The sequence below is a fragment of the Heterodontus francisci genome, chromosome 2 (assembly GCF_036365525.1).
Source record: "Heterodontus francisci isolate sHetFra1 chromosome 2, sHetFra1.hap1, whole genome shotgun sequence".
NCBI lineage: Eukaryota > Metazoa > Chordata > Chondrichthyes > Heterodontiformes > Heterodontidae > Heterodontus > Heterodontus francisci.
The window spans coordinates 10,424,382-10,439,117 of NC_090372.1; the positions used below are offsets into that span (position 1 = coordinate 10,424,382).

A 14,736-nucleotide genomic window follows, 5' to 3' on the forward strand; every position below is an offset into this window, starting at 1 on the left:
TTTTTTTATTCATTCATGGGAAGTGGGCGTCACTGGCTATGCCAGCATTTATTGCTCATCCCTAATTGCCCTTGAGATAACACTTGCCCACTCAGATGGACGTACAAGATCCCATGGCACTCTTTCGAAGAAGAGCAGGAGAGTGATCCCAGTGTCTTGGCCAATATTTATCCCATAATCAACATCATCATCAACACATGATGGAGAAAAGAATAGAGATAGGTTTGTGGGGTTAGGTGAAGAAGGGTGAGGAATTGGCTCGTGTGCAACACAAGCACCGATGTGGACCTGTTGGGCCGAGTGGCCAGTTTATGTGCAGTAAATACTATGCTAGCAATATTACTGTATGATGACTCCAAATACATCAGTATAGCACGTTACAGGTTCTAGGTTCTACCCTAGATATTATCTCAGGTACAGATAGTTACTCTCCTAAGAAGACTTAAGTTTAGGGGTTTGTCCATGCTGCATTATCTAATTATACAATGGTATAATACAGTTTTGTGGCCTGAAGTAGTTGTCGTATCTTTTATCTGTGCAACTCTCCAATCCTATTGAAGGTGACTAAGCAAACACTGTAAGATGCGGTCAAATACAAATTCAGGCTGCTTTAATTCACAGACAGCAGTAAACACACAGTTACAATCAGACTCATTGTCAATCAGTTTTTAAATAAATAATACAAAGTAATAAAAAAAAAGCAACAGTTCCCTACATTGTGTTTTCATGTTTGACTTAAAGTAACTTTTAATTACCCTCCTGTACTCTAATCTTTGGAGTCTGGCAAACATCTGCACAAGAAGCTTTTTGCTTAAAAACTTGTTACTGTGTGTTTTGACTCCACTTTTATTTGCATATGTTCACAACCAGAGGGAAGCATGTATACTAGACAACCTTTGCTGGCTTTTAAGGAGGACTTTAAAAGGAGAGACAGAAGTAGAGAGATGGAGGGGTTTAACAAGGGAATTTCAGAACTGAAAGCATGGCCACTGATGAAGAAAGGGAAAGTTGGTGTGGGGTGGGGGTGGGCGTGTACCACTGGAGGATATTGTTTGCGATTTTGGTTAGGGCCATTTCTATACTGCAGCGGGCAAGAAACCTGACTGGAGTTGCGGGAGGCACCAATCAGCACTCTCTTCTCCTACAGTACAAATTTGTTGCTTTCCCTTATATTGGTATGCTGGCAAATTGTCCTGATGAGTGCAAGATGAAAAGCTTCGACAAAATATCTCCATTTTCAGCAAGGCACAAGTTCTCTACTACCAAACAATTAGTCAACTTTTGATGATTTATAACTTATAAACATCACTTTCAAAATGTTGTCCATTAAACCTATTCAGTCAGATTTTTAACTTGCATTTCAGCTTTGCTGTTATTTCCATACATTAATACCTCCAAGCCTCATCACTATTGGGGAGTAATGAGTAACCATTGCTCAAGCATTGTTAAATTGTGATGTACATAACTTGGCACATAGATGTGTTTTCTGGGGAACCAATTTACTAAATGAAGCCCTACATTTGTAAAACACTACTGAAAACCCAATTTCCTAAAGCAGGATTAACAGATGATCTCATCTTGCTCCACTGAACAAATTAATGTTAATGATGTCAATACATGCAAGTCCACATGGTCACCTACCATAAAGACATACAGTGGTGGTGTATGCACTTTTCATTTGTGCTTTTGAAGATTTCCTTGGTTTAATTTGATTAATTTGACTTTCTATTTTCCCCAACATAAACTTTTTACAGGAAAATGCAAACATGGAATGAATATGGTTTGTGTGTACAGAAACCAGCTCACCACAAGTTATGGAAATTAATCAAAATCAGAAGCATTCTTCCTTCACATGGAACTAAAATCTTCAAATTTGGTAGCGATTTACATTTAACCTACTTCTCCGAATGTCAGGACTTCTCTAATTTCCTACTGTAGGATTGACAGAACTCCTGGAGAAACTGCTTAAACGTCCATTGACGATGTTCTGCAGGGTTTCCATCAATCACTAAAGTTACAGCAGAAAAGCAGTTGAGACCCATTGGGAATTCCAGGTGTAAATCTCTACTTGTAGTCCTTACTTTGATTTTCTTATAGTCATATTATTAGGTCGAAAAGTTGCTGAATTGATGATTTGTCAGAGTTGCATGAACAGCAAACTTCTATTTGGACTTTGCTTTTGTCCTTTATGAGACAGAACAACCCTGACACATCAGGTAACCTAAATTTTAGCTGCTTCAAAAAAAGAACTCAAAAGTTTGGTTAGGAATGGGTCTAATGATCATATGTATGTATAGTTAGTGGGAGGACTAACTGGATATTCTGGAACTCAGTGGTCCCTGTACAGCTGTAGTCAATAAAATGTCATCTGTAGAGGGTAACTCCCAGGGTTGAGTGTGGAGATGGATGGATATCCCAGTGTTTTTCTCTAACTTTTGGGGATCAAGAAAAAATTCTGCAGAATTTATCCAGGGAATTAAATGGATCAAGTAGATGCCCATGGACAGTGGAAGCAGGAGGCTTGATGCACTGATGGTCTTTTCCTATTCTGTACGCATTCTTACGGAGGCTCTTCCACTGATTGGAAAATTTAGGACAGTCCTGTCTGTCTCATTCGAACTGTACATTCCTCGATTACCAAGTGGAGGGAAGTCCCTACCTTGTTTCCGCAAAAGATGTCAGGTGACCATAGCGACAAGACCATAGGGAAAACTAGTACTGAGATATTCATCATGCTTTCAACAGTTTCAGTCCATTTATTTCCTGTTGCCCCCTTACTAGCAGTGATTTCAAGAATCCTCAAATATATAGTTTATTCCTCTTTTTTGTAAGCATCGTTTTGGTCCGTCATTTCTTTAACTGTGTGGAGCAGCAGCAATCCGCATAAAGTCACTGTGATCCCAATCCACCACAACAGCTCATGAACTTCTCCGAACAGCAATTTTCCAAGAAAAGCCTAAAATAAAGAAACCATTAATAGTCTATTTTGATATTGGAAAAACAGACTAGGCCTTGTGCAAGTGGAAATAACCAAGATTGTCACTGTTCACATGAATGGTTGTCTAGGATGCTACTTGAAAGGATGAGTGAAGGGGAAAACACTCTGCAACATTAAAACTGCGTAAACTTTATAGTATAAAATTTAAAGACATCAATGAAGGCTCTGTATTTCTTGTAGATAGTTTGCAAAATTCATGCATAGGAACCCTTGCATGACTACATTTGGAGAACTGAAATGGAGATCAGATTGGAGTATGAGAGAGAGGTGCTTGAATTTATTTCTTCAATCAAATTTCCCTGGAACACTGAAGAAATTCAGAAGTGCAACCACGCTTAAATTAGATTCCAGAACTGACTTATACTCCTAAACTCAGAGCAATTAGCAACTTAGTTGAAAGCTTATTTTCTGGCCCAAATTTGCTAAACATTTTTGTATCTAAATATTTCTCATTGAATTTTTAAAAAATTGTTAAAAGATTAAATATAGTTGGCAATGCTGTTGATGGGCTGCACATGGACTTTCAAAAGGTGTTTGATACAGTGCCACACAACAAACTTGTGACTCATGAAATAAAAGAGACAGTAGCAACATGGTTACGAATTGGCTGAGTGACAGGAAACAAAGAGTGGTGGTTACTGGATGTTTTTCGGGCTGGAGGAAGGTTTGTAGTGGAGTTCCCCAGGGATCAGTGTTGGGACCCTTGCTTTTCCTGATGTATATTAATAACTTAGACTTTGGTGGACAGGGCACAATTTCAAAGTTTGCAGATGATATGAAAATTGGAAGCATTGTGAACTGTGAGGATAGTGTAGAACTTCAAAAGGACATAGACAAGTTGGTGGAATGGGCAGACAGGTGGCAGATGAAGTTCAATGCAGAGAAATGTGAAGTGATTCACTTTGGTAGGAAGAACATGGAGGGACAATATAGAATAAAGGGTACAATTCTAAAGGGGGTACAGGAGCAGAGGGACCTGGGTGTATATATGCATAAGTCATTGAAGGTGGCAGGACAGGTTGAGAGAGCAGTTAATAAAGTATACACAGTATCCTGGGCTTTATTAATAGGGGCATAGAGTACAACAGCAAGGAAGTTATGTCGAACTTGTACAAGACACTAGTTTGGCCTCAGCTGGAGTATTGCGTCCAATTCTGGGTGGCGCACTTGAGGAAAGACGTAAGGGCATTGGTGATAGTACAGAAAAGATTCACAAGAATAATTCCAGGAATGAGAAATTTCAGTTATGAAGATAGATTGGAGAAGTTAGGACTGTTTTCCTTAGAGAAGGCTGAGAGGTGATTTGATAGAGGTATTCAAAATCATGAGGGGTATGGACAGAGTAGATTGAGAGAAATTGTTCCCTCTCATGAAAGGTTCGAGAACAAGAGGACACAGATTTAAAGCATTTAGTAAGAGAAGCAAAAGTGACATGAGGTAAAACTTTTTCACGCAGCGAGTGGTTAAGGTCTGGAATGAGCTACCTGAGAACATGGTGTAGGCAGGTTCGATTAAAGCATTCAAATGGGAATTAGACAGTTATATGAAAAGGAAGAATGTGTATTGTTACAGGGAGAAAGCGGGGGCAATGGAACGGAGGGAATTGCTCTTTCAGAGAGCCAGTGCGGACACGATGGGCCGAATGGCCTCTTTCTGCACTGTAACGATTCTGTAAATACATTTATTCTGTAAAGTTACTATGTAGTTTTGTAACAGGACGACACATTGGCACATTTAAGGTTGCCTGTATGGCTGTGCATACATTGTGTGGGGGTCAAGACTGATGAGTCCCTGGGGTTTGATTTTTGGGGGGTGGTTATCAAGAGCTTGTCTAGCTGTAGGTTAGGATTACAGCCCTTTCTCGGACACTGGGAGGGTGTTTGTGTTGACTGGGCTGCCAGGATAGAGCTTCAGACATCTTGACTTCCAGGCAGAGCCCATATATTACCCACTCTGACTGGCATATATGCCAACATTTCACCCACATTTGTTGTGGGAAGGATTGACTTTGTTACAATGAAGGAAGTCATTTTCTTGCAGATGTGCTTGGCTAAGGATTGCAGGAGAGTTCACTCTGCAGTAGGCACAGCCAACAAGCATGGGCTTAATTCTCACTACTTTTTCACAAACATGTGAGAGTACAGTATAATGCAGCATACCAAATGAGCTAACAGCTTTCAAAGACACAAAATGTCTTAAAATGCGGTAGGTTGCACAACTTTGATTCCTATCATCGGCACATTAGAGTGTTGTCAATTTCTGCCTGTCCATCCAGATTGAGGGAAAATTAAAAAGTGCTATTCTCACTAGTGGTTTGTGTGAGCAATGTTACCACAGGACTGGGAATAAACTAGCTACCCTAGTGTCCCATCTAGGCAAATTGCATAACACAAGCGAAAGCTTAACAAACAAAATGACTGGCAATAAAATAAAAACAGGAATACACATGTAGTGATAACTTCTGCATCACCAACTCGTTCTTTCACACTAAACCCTGTCACCAGGTTTCATGGAGGCACCCAAGATCGCGTCGTTGGCACCAGCTAGACCTCATTGTCACAAGACAAGCCACCTTAAACAATGTTCAAATCACACGCAGCTTCCACAGTGCGGACTGCGACACCGACCACTCCCTGGTGTGCAGCAAGGTTAGACTCAGACCAAAGAAGTTGCATCATTCCAAGCAGAAGGGCCACCCGCGCATCAACACGAGCAGAATTTCTCACCCACAGCTGTTACAAAAATTTCTAAATTCACTTGTAACAGCCCTTCAAAACACTCCCACAGGGGATGCTGAGACCAAGTGGGCCCACATCAGAGACTCCATCTATGAGTCAGCTTTGACCACCTACGGCAAAAGTGCGAAGAGAAATGCAGACTGATTTCAATCTCATAATGAAGAACTGGAACCTGTCATAGCCGCTAAGCGCATTGCACTGTTGAACTACAAGAAAGCCCCCAGCGGGTTAACATCCGCAGCACTTAAAGCAGCCAGAAGCACTGCACAAAGAACAGCCAGGCGCTGCGCAAATGACTACTGGCAACACCTATGCAGTCATATTCAGCTGGCCTCAGACACCGGAAACATCAGAGGAATGTATGATGGCATGAAGAGAGCTCTTGGGCCAACCATCAAGAAGATCGTCCCCCTCAAATCTAAATCAGGGGACATAATCACTGACCAACGCAAACAAATGGACGGCTGGGTTGAGCACCACCTAGAACTGTACTCCAGGGAGAATGTTGTCACTGAGACTGCCCTCAATGCAGCCCAGCCTCTACCAGTCATGGATGAGCTGGACATACAGCCAACCAAATCGGAACTCAGTGAAGCCATTGATTCTCTAGCCAGCAGAAAAGCCCCGGGGAAGGACAGCATTACCCCTGAAATAATCAAGAGTGCCAAGCCTGCTATACTCTCAGCACTACATGAACTGCTATGCCTGTGCTGGGACGAGGGAGCAGTACCCCAGGACATGCGCGATGCCAATATCATCACCCTCTATAAAAACAAAGGTGACCACGGTGACTGCAACAACTACCGTGGAATCTCCCTGCTCAGCATAGTGGGGAAAGTCTTTGCTCGAATCGCTCTAAACAGGCTCCAGAAGCTGGCCGAGCGCGTCTACCCTGAGGCAGTGTGGCTTTCGTGCAGAGAGATCGACCGTTGACATGCTGTTCTCCCTTCGTCAGATACAGGAGAAATGCCGAAAACAACAGATGCCCCTCTACATTGCTTTCATTGATCTCACCAAAGCCTTTGACCTCGTCAGCAGACGTGGTCTCTTCAGACTACTAGAAAAGATTGGATGTTCACCAAAGCTACTAAGTATCATCACCTCATTCCATGACAATATGAAAGGCACAATTCAACATTGTGGCTCCTCATCAGAGCCCTTTCCTATCCTGAGTGGCGTGAAACAGGGCTGTGTTCTCGCACCCACACTTTTTGGGATTTTCTTCTCCCTGCTGCTTTCACATGCGCTCAAGTCCTCTGAAGAAGGAATTTTCCTCCACACAAGATCAGGGGGTAGGTTATTCAACCTTGCCCGTCTAAGAGCGAAGTCCAAAGTACAGAAAGTCCTCATCAGGGAACTCCTCTTTGCTGACGATCTTGCTTTAACGTCTCACGCTGAAGAGTGCCTGCAGAGTCTCATCGACAGGTTTGCGGCTGCCTGCAATGAATTTGGCCTAACCATCAGCCTCAAGAAAACGAACATCATGGGACAGGACGTCAGAAATACTCAATCCATCAATATTGGCGACCACACTCTGGAAGTGGTTCAAGAGTTCACCTACTTAGGCTCAACTATCACCAGTAACCTGTCTCTAGATGCAGAAATCAACAAGCGCATGGGAAAGGCTTCCACTGCTATGTCCAGACTGGCCAAGAGAGTGTGGGAAAATGGCGCACTGACACGGAACACAAAAGTCCGAGTGTATCAAGCCTGTGTCCTCAGTACCTTGCTGTATGGTAGCGAGGCCTGGACAACGTATCACCCATCAACCACTCATTTATACTAATCCTACAGTAATCCCATATTCCTACCACATCCCCACCTGTCCCTATGTATTTCCCTACCACCTACCTATACTAGGGGCAATTTATAATGGCCAATTAACCTATCAACCTGCAAGTCTTTGGCATGTGGGAGGAAACCGGAGCACCCGGAGGAAACCCACGCAGACACAGGGAGAACTTGCAAACTCCACACAGGCAGTACCCAAAATTGAACCCGGGTCGCTGGAGCTGTGAGGCTGCGGTGCTAACCACTGCACCGCCCTTGTCTAACACCAGGGAAAATTGGAGACCCAAGGCCTTGGTTTGGGCCCCAACACCAATTTTACATTTCACAAGTTTAGTGTTAATGTGAAATCACTTTGCACCTCTGCTAAATGTGCGTAAATGCATACTGGCACTGTTTTGTATGGGTTTCCTGAATGGATCGGAGTATCTTGGAGAGATTGTATGTACAGTATTCAGCTACAGCTCTAATTTGTTTTAATTACTTTTTGCCATTTAGGCAACTTCTCTATAAAGGTAAATACAACAATGCACAAAAACGTAACATGCTGTAATGAAGTAGCCAACTATACTTACTGATGAGAGAAAATTGGAAGCAATGGTGGTCACAGATGCTCGTGCTGAAGAAGAATATCGCAGTGCTTTTGCAAAAAATGTCCACATCAAAGCATTAAAGAGGAATACCAGTCCACCACAGCCTAGCCGAAGTAGTATATGCAGCTGCAATATAGTAAAATCTTAGAAGTTACACAAAGATTAGGACTCATCATTCAATACACCTTAAATTTAACAATTACATAAATAAAAACCATGCCCACCTAGCAGTGAGGCACACATGGTAGTTATCATGGCTTAAATTATAGTCAACCTGTTGAGTGCGCATGGCAACTACAATTAATGCACTTTCAAGGATGTGTGCATTTCACTTCCCACAGTGCAGTCGATACAATGGATCGCCTAGTGAACCATCAAATGGAAAGTTCCCCCCACTCCTCAGGCAACTAAATAATTCTCAAGCATCACAGGTGTAAGTGAACAGTGTAGGCTTTGCTCACAAGTCATTTTTAACAGATAGCAAATATTCTTTTTATACTATACATGTTTCTGGCATGGAGTTATACAAATTGTGCACGACCAATGGCAACAGTATTGTCAATAGCGTGCTGTGCCATTGACGCAACCAAAACCCAATCCTGATTTGACCTTTGCCTACAGCCCAGTACTTCCAGCAGGAGTCACTGGAGCAGCAAGCATTATTAATTCCACCCAACCAAGGGACACCCATGTCAACAATGTTACCCTGACTGGCGACTAATGGAGTACAAAGTGACAGGGGCCAAAGGCAATGGCTTTGGTCTTCCCAATGTTTAACTGCAGGAAATTGTGGTTCAACCATGGCTGGATGACAGACAAGTTTGTCTGAAAACACAAGCAGTGGAGATGATGGTGGTGGTGTTGTTAGTGTACTTGTCGTATTGGACTCCTCGCCTTGAGATGATATCACCAAGTTCAGACCCTTGGCATAGTAGTGGGATGCATTAAATTTGTTCAATGAGCAAGGCTGCCCTGGTCTGTCTAGTAAAGAGCTTCCTCCATTGCACCACCACCCCCTAACTTCCTTCCTTCCTTCCCCACCTCTCCCATTACCCCATCCTCCACCTCACCCCTCTCCAGTAGCCATTCTCCTCTCTATTATTCCTGACACCCCTCCCAACCTCATGCACCCTCCCCTGCACCCCTCACCCATCCATGACACCTCCCATTACTTCTCGACCTGCTACCCCACCCCTCCCCAGTACCCCCTTCTCCATTATTCCTTACCCCTTGCATTCTCCCCATTACCCCTCCCCCATCCATGACCCCTCAATGACATTTCCCCTCTTGTCCTTTTTTCATTCCCCCATCCCCTGCTCCATTATCCCTCACCCTCCATAACCCCTCCTTCCTCCCCCAGTCTCTCTCTTACCCACTCGGTCTCCCCCCGGGTCACCGCCCCCAGTATGTTATCGGCTCCCAGGGAGAGTTTGGCAGCGGCGGAGGCCAGAGCCCCGAGAGAGCCGGCACCAAGGGCCATGACCAGCCCGGGCCCGGAGCTCCGCTCGCCAACCGCCGGCATCGCAAATTCAAATTCAAATTCCAACCACCCCTCCCCCTCACCGCGTCACCAACCGCCCGTAACAACGTCACTTCCCGGAAAGGGGCGGGCCGCCAATGGCTGCTCCTGTCAGGATTGGCCAGCGCCATTAGCAATGACGGAATATCCAATAGCTCACCCACTGCCTAGTTTGACTGTTAAATCAATAATGTGGCTGATTTTTGAGGTACCTCACTCAGCTATCCATCTGTCCGAGTGGTTGTGAGCAGTCTGGCCAACAACCTGGGAACAAATATCAAAATGTCCAGCAAGGTGAAGTGGTTCAGCATTAATTGATGGGTGTCACTGCACCCAGTCTGAAGTTTGCATTGGGCAGCCACACCTAGCTTGGGGGTAGGTGCTGCAGAGAGCTGCACCCAACTTTGGGTTGGTCATGGCCCAATTGCCAGTTAAGAGAACTACCAAGCCAAAAAAATCCCCAAGAGTTCCTTTGGCGCAGAATGTGTCCAATACACAAAGTTCCCTTGATTTTTAAAATTTAATGATGTTACAAAGTGTTTCTGTGTTGTAAATATTCTGCCCAACAGGTCCCTGCCAATGTTTATGCTCCACACAAGCCTCCTCCCACTCTTCATCTAATCTTATCAATATATTCTATTCCTTTCTCCCTCACATATTTATCTAGCTTCCCTTGAATGCATCTATGCTATTTGCCTCAACTACTTCCCGTGGTAGTGAGTTCCACATTCTGGGTAAAGAAAATCTTCCTGAACTCCCTTAGTTTAATTGGCGACCATCTTATATTAATAGGCCCTAGTTCTGGTTTTGCACACAAGTGGAGATATTTTCTCTACATCTCCCCTATTAAGCCCTTTCATAATCTTGAAAGCCTGTCCAGTCTCTTGTCAGTCTTTCAGAGAAAAGAGGCCCAAGCCTGTTGAATATTTCCTGATATATTCTGCATTCTGTTAGAATTCTGACAGTTTCCACCTATGAATTTTTTTGTATCTTCTCCAGTGTCTCTGTGGACCAGATCTGTTCACACTACTTCAAATGAGATCCAAGGTTCTCTACAAGTCTTAAAGCATTAAATTATAAGGACAGTTTGCATAAAATAAGTTTGTATTCCTTAAGTTTAGAGGTGATCTAATCAAGGCCTTTGGTCAGGTAAATAGGGAATCCAGAACAAGGGGGTATAAAATCAGAACTAGTGAATATAAAAAGGGGAAGAGGTGGAGAGGTTTGGTGAAGGGAATTCCAGACTTTGGAGCCTAGGCAATTGAAGGGGCCATCAGTTTGGAGTGAAGAAGAGGTTCTATCTGTCCCCAGTGTTGTGAAGGATGGGTCTGGTCACATTGCCACAAAATGGTCCATCCAGTTGGACTGTACCGTACCACTTGGAAAAGTTTCTGCAGAAAAACAGCTTTGACCACAAGTCCATCAGGCAGTGATCTGCACGCAATGTCCTCAAGGTCCTGCGGGAAAGGAGATGATGGATCCTGTAGGATGGTTCCCCGACCAGACAGTCAAAGTCATTTGGCAGAATGCCTCATTGCCAGAACTTTCAAACAAGCATCAAGACGTAGCTTGGCTGGTGGAGAAAAGGGCCCTCCCCATCAGATCATTCCTGCATCCCAAGGTCTCACCACCTCCGCACGCTGCCCTCGAGGTGGCTGTGGGGGGAAGTGACCGTCATCCACCTCCTTCTGGAACATGCCTTTGCAAAGCAGGCCTGGAAAGAGAGGCAGTGGTTTTTGTCGAGGTTCATCCCAAGCGGCACAGTAACACAGGAGTCTGTGCTGTCCGGGCTGTTCCCAGGGATGCACACCGAAATAAACATCAACTGCTGCTGGAGGACCATCAACTCAGTGAAAGACGCTCTTGGTCTGCTGGAAACCTGCTGGTCTTCCAGTGCAAAGAGTTGTCCATGATCGAGTGTTGCAGACTGGAACATTCCAAGGTCCAGGACTATGTGCTGAGGGACGCACTAAAGCTTGGGGCAGCCACCGCAAAGGCTCAATGGGGAAAGACCACAGTGTATGTCCCTCCCGCCATAGTATAGCGAGGGGCTGGAACCTGTGTAAAAACCCTCGGGCTGTATGCACCAAAAATGTTTTTGCTATGTAATGCAAATGTAACATTGCATATAAAATGGAATGGCAAGAGTTGTGTGGCAACTCACTTTCTGTATCGAAGGAATCTGATCTCTATTGCACTTTCTGGAATGTCAAGTTTGAACTATTTTGTAGTGTATTTTTTTGCATATTTTTATGAATAAAGTATATTTTTGGAAAAAAAAGTGAAGAAAATGGAGGATGCAGTTGAGACTGGACTTGGAGGAGTGCAGTGATCTTGGAGGTAGGGCTACAGGAGGTTCGGGACAGATGAGACCACAGAGGGATTTGAAAACAAGGATGAGGGTTTTAAAAGCAAGGCATTGCTGCACCAGGAGCCAGTGCAGGTTAACCAATACAGGGGTGATGGGCTGATGGGTGAACAGGACTTGCTGCAAGTTTGGATACAGGCAACAAAGTTTTGGTTGAGTTCTTGTTTACAGAGGGTGCAAGGGACAGCAGCATTGGTGAGCTGGTGACAGAACACTCGCTATTTGGCTGAAATAAACATGCCTTAAGTCTTGCAGAGCTCAGAACTGTGCACATGCAATTTCCAGCATAATAAAAGGGAGGGAGTACAGCATTGATACTGAATTAGCAGATTACAATACCTCATATATAAGGCTAAGGATGCTGGTGCTTTCAAATTGATCAAAAGCATGATCAAATGGACAGGTGTTGATCTTTGAGAAGTCTCGCTTTGCAGGTGTATACTGTACTCCCGCAGTTACTTCAAAGGCTGTGCAGACGGCAGCAGGCAGAATTTCTGAATCAATTTTAGTGGCAGTGTTTAGTGGAGATTTGATAGCTTCCTTCAGGGTTTTACCTTCAGTGTTAATAACATTCGAGGCAATCAGTCATTCATTAGTTATCTGAAAATCCTAAAAGGAAGAGGCAGGTGTGTGTCTGTCCGTCTGTTTATGTGCCCTGGTCTGTGTGACTGAGTGTCCTGTTTGTCTGTTGGTATTATAGGATGGGGTTTTTTTTTTAACCACAAAAGCAGAGACCTAGGGAGCACTGATCAGTATCGATCTGCAACTCTCTGATTTAAACCACTGTGCAAAAAATTGAACTGGATAGGAGAGTTGCTAAACCATCTGTGTTTTTACATTGGTGCAGGTTTCCAGTTTGAATTCCACAAGACCGGAGTTACGAGCTGACTTCTAGTATATACACCATTAAATCCAGTGGCAGGTTGCGTGATGCTGGGCTGGATTTTCAGTCCGGGGTCAGGAACCTGACGCATGGATCTTTACAGGGTCCTGACTCCACAATGCGCTACTTTAACATGCAAAGCCCCTAATTGGGCTGGCGGTCAGCTCGGCGCCCAATTGGTGATGCCAGGTGCTGTCTGGAGGCCGGAACTGGCTCTGGAGTGCAATGCTCAAAGGCAGATGGCAGCCATAACTGGGCTTGCCATTGCCTTGCAAATTGGAGCAGACAAGAGAGCAGAGGGCCAGCAGCCTCATGGTGCATACAAGTGGCCAAATGGTTAATCACAAGGCACTTGGCCAGCTCTGCTCAAGCGATGGCAACTTTGTGCCACCTCCCGAGCACCTCAGTTTGAATAACCCTTTTCTCTGACCACTTTAGTGCAGCAGCAACATCACATTAAGGTTCCCTGCAGTGCTCCTGACAGATGTGCAGCAACGTGTCCCAGACCGTGTGCTCTTCCCGTTTGCCGATTTGAAAATGTCCTTCTGGCCCTCTCCAGCCCATCAATAAGCTCTTCAATGAGCTTTTAATGGGCAGTTAATTGGAGGCGAGTGGGTTGCCAGCTCCTCCCGCCCTCATTTGAAAATTGCAGCATTTTCCGGATGCTCCGGAAGACTGACACACCATCCCGGAGCACCATTTCCAAAGCGCACCCACACTGGACCTCGTCCCCATGGGCATTTGAAAATCTCGCCCCCTATTTCCCAGATCACAAATAAAACCAGATAAATATTTTTAAAAACTATTCAAAACTGGCACTGCCAAGCTTATCAAGAATTGAGCAAGGCAGTTTCCCCATTTGAGGCAAAGGTGCTCCTGTGCCACGAGCTCTGTATGTGGCACACCCTGTATCTGTTTTCTATGAACTTCATAACTAGGGATATGGAGCAAAATAGCCCTAATTGTTAAGTGGCCTGAAATTCTATTGCTATTGATATATTGGCCAGGTGTGAGTATTTTTAGATTTATTAAAGACTCGCCTTTTCCGATAAACTACTTTCCCAGCCGCTGATGTTGGTTCAATCTGTGGGAACGGAGATGATGCTGAATAGAGGAATGAGGCACCCCTGTGTGAGTCATTGTGAATGTTGGTTGTGTGTCTGCAAGAGATGTTTTTGTCTCACCTCTCATATTTTATTTAATTGACGCTGCTTTATTTTTCAGCGCTAATCATGGTGAAGGATGACGATGCTGAAAATTCTTTCCATCTAGTGTCCCCGTCCCTGTTCAGATGCAGATTTGATGCAGAGTTCTCTTAAAAACCCAATCAATATTGTAACTATGGGCCTGGATTTTAAACCTCTCCCCAACTATGCGCCCTGCCGCACCCCCCACCCCCGCCGCCTCCCCAACCCCTCATCCAGTGTGAATGGTGTTGGAGAACATAAGAAATAGGAGCAGCAGTTGGCCATTTGGCCCCTTGAGCCTGCTGTACCATTCAATAAGATCATGGCTGATCTGATCATGGCCTCAATTCCGCTTTGCTGTCTCCTCCCTCATAACCCTTGACACCCTTGTAGATCGAGTATCTGTCTAACTCAGCCTTGAATATATTCAATGACCCAGCCTCCATCGCTCTCTGGGGTAGAGAATTCCAAAGATTAACAACCCTCTGAGAGAAGAAATTCCTTCTTATCTCCTTCTTAAAAGGGAGACCCTTTATTTTGAAACTGTGCCCCCCATTGAGATGACGATGAGCCCACTTCACCTGTCCCACTTTGCGCCATCAACATCCTGGGTGTCACCATTGACCAGAAACTCAACTGGACCAGCCACACAAATGCTGTGG

The 14,736-nt window shown here is 44.5% G+C and overlaps 1 protein-coding gene across 1 annotated transcript; it reads right to left on the minus strand.

The window, feature by feature from the left end:
* Window positions 1-588: 588 nt before the first annotated feature.
* Window positions 589-9,670, minus strand: tmem42a (transmembrane protein 42a). Its single transcript, XM_068054414.1, has 3 exons — window positions 9,490-9,670; window positions 8,100-8,243; window positions 589-2,956 (listed from the first exon to the last, which is right to left on the minus strand). Exons 1-3 carry the CDS (start codon window positions 9,637-9,639, stop codon window positions 2,813-2,815), a joined length of 438 nt encoding a protein of 145 aa, XP_067910515.1. The 5' UTR covers window positions 9,640-9,670; the 3' UTR covers window positions 589-2,812.
* Between the last annotated feature and the right edge of the window lie 5,066 nt (window positions 9,671-14,736).

Excerpts from the sequence above, each read along its gene's own strand:
- tmem42a (XM_068054414.1), bottom strand. The coding sequence starts at position 9,639 with ATGCCGGCGGTTGGCGAGCGGAGCTCCGGGCCCGGGCTGGTCATGGCC. Across the intron at positions 8,244-9,489 it reads CCCGGGGGGAGACCGAGTGG|CTGCATATACTACTTCGGCT; the intron begins GTAAGAGAGAGA and ends ACTATATTGCAG. Across the intron at positions 2,957-8,099 it reads CTTCCAATTTTCTCTCATCA|GCTTTTCTTGGAAAATTGCT; the intron begins GTAAGTATAGTT and ends TCTTTATTTTAG.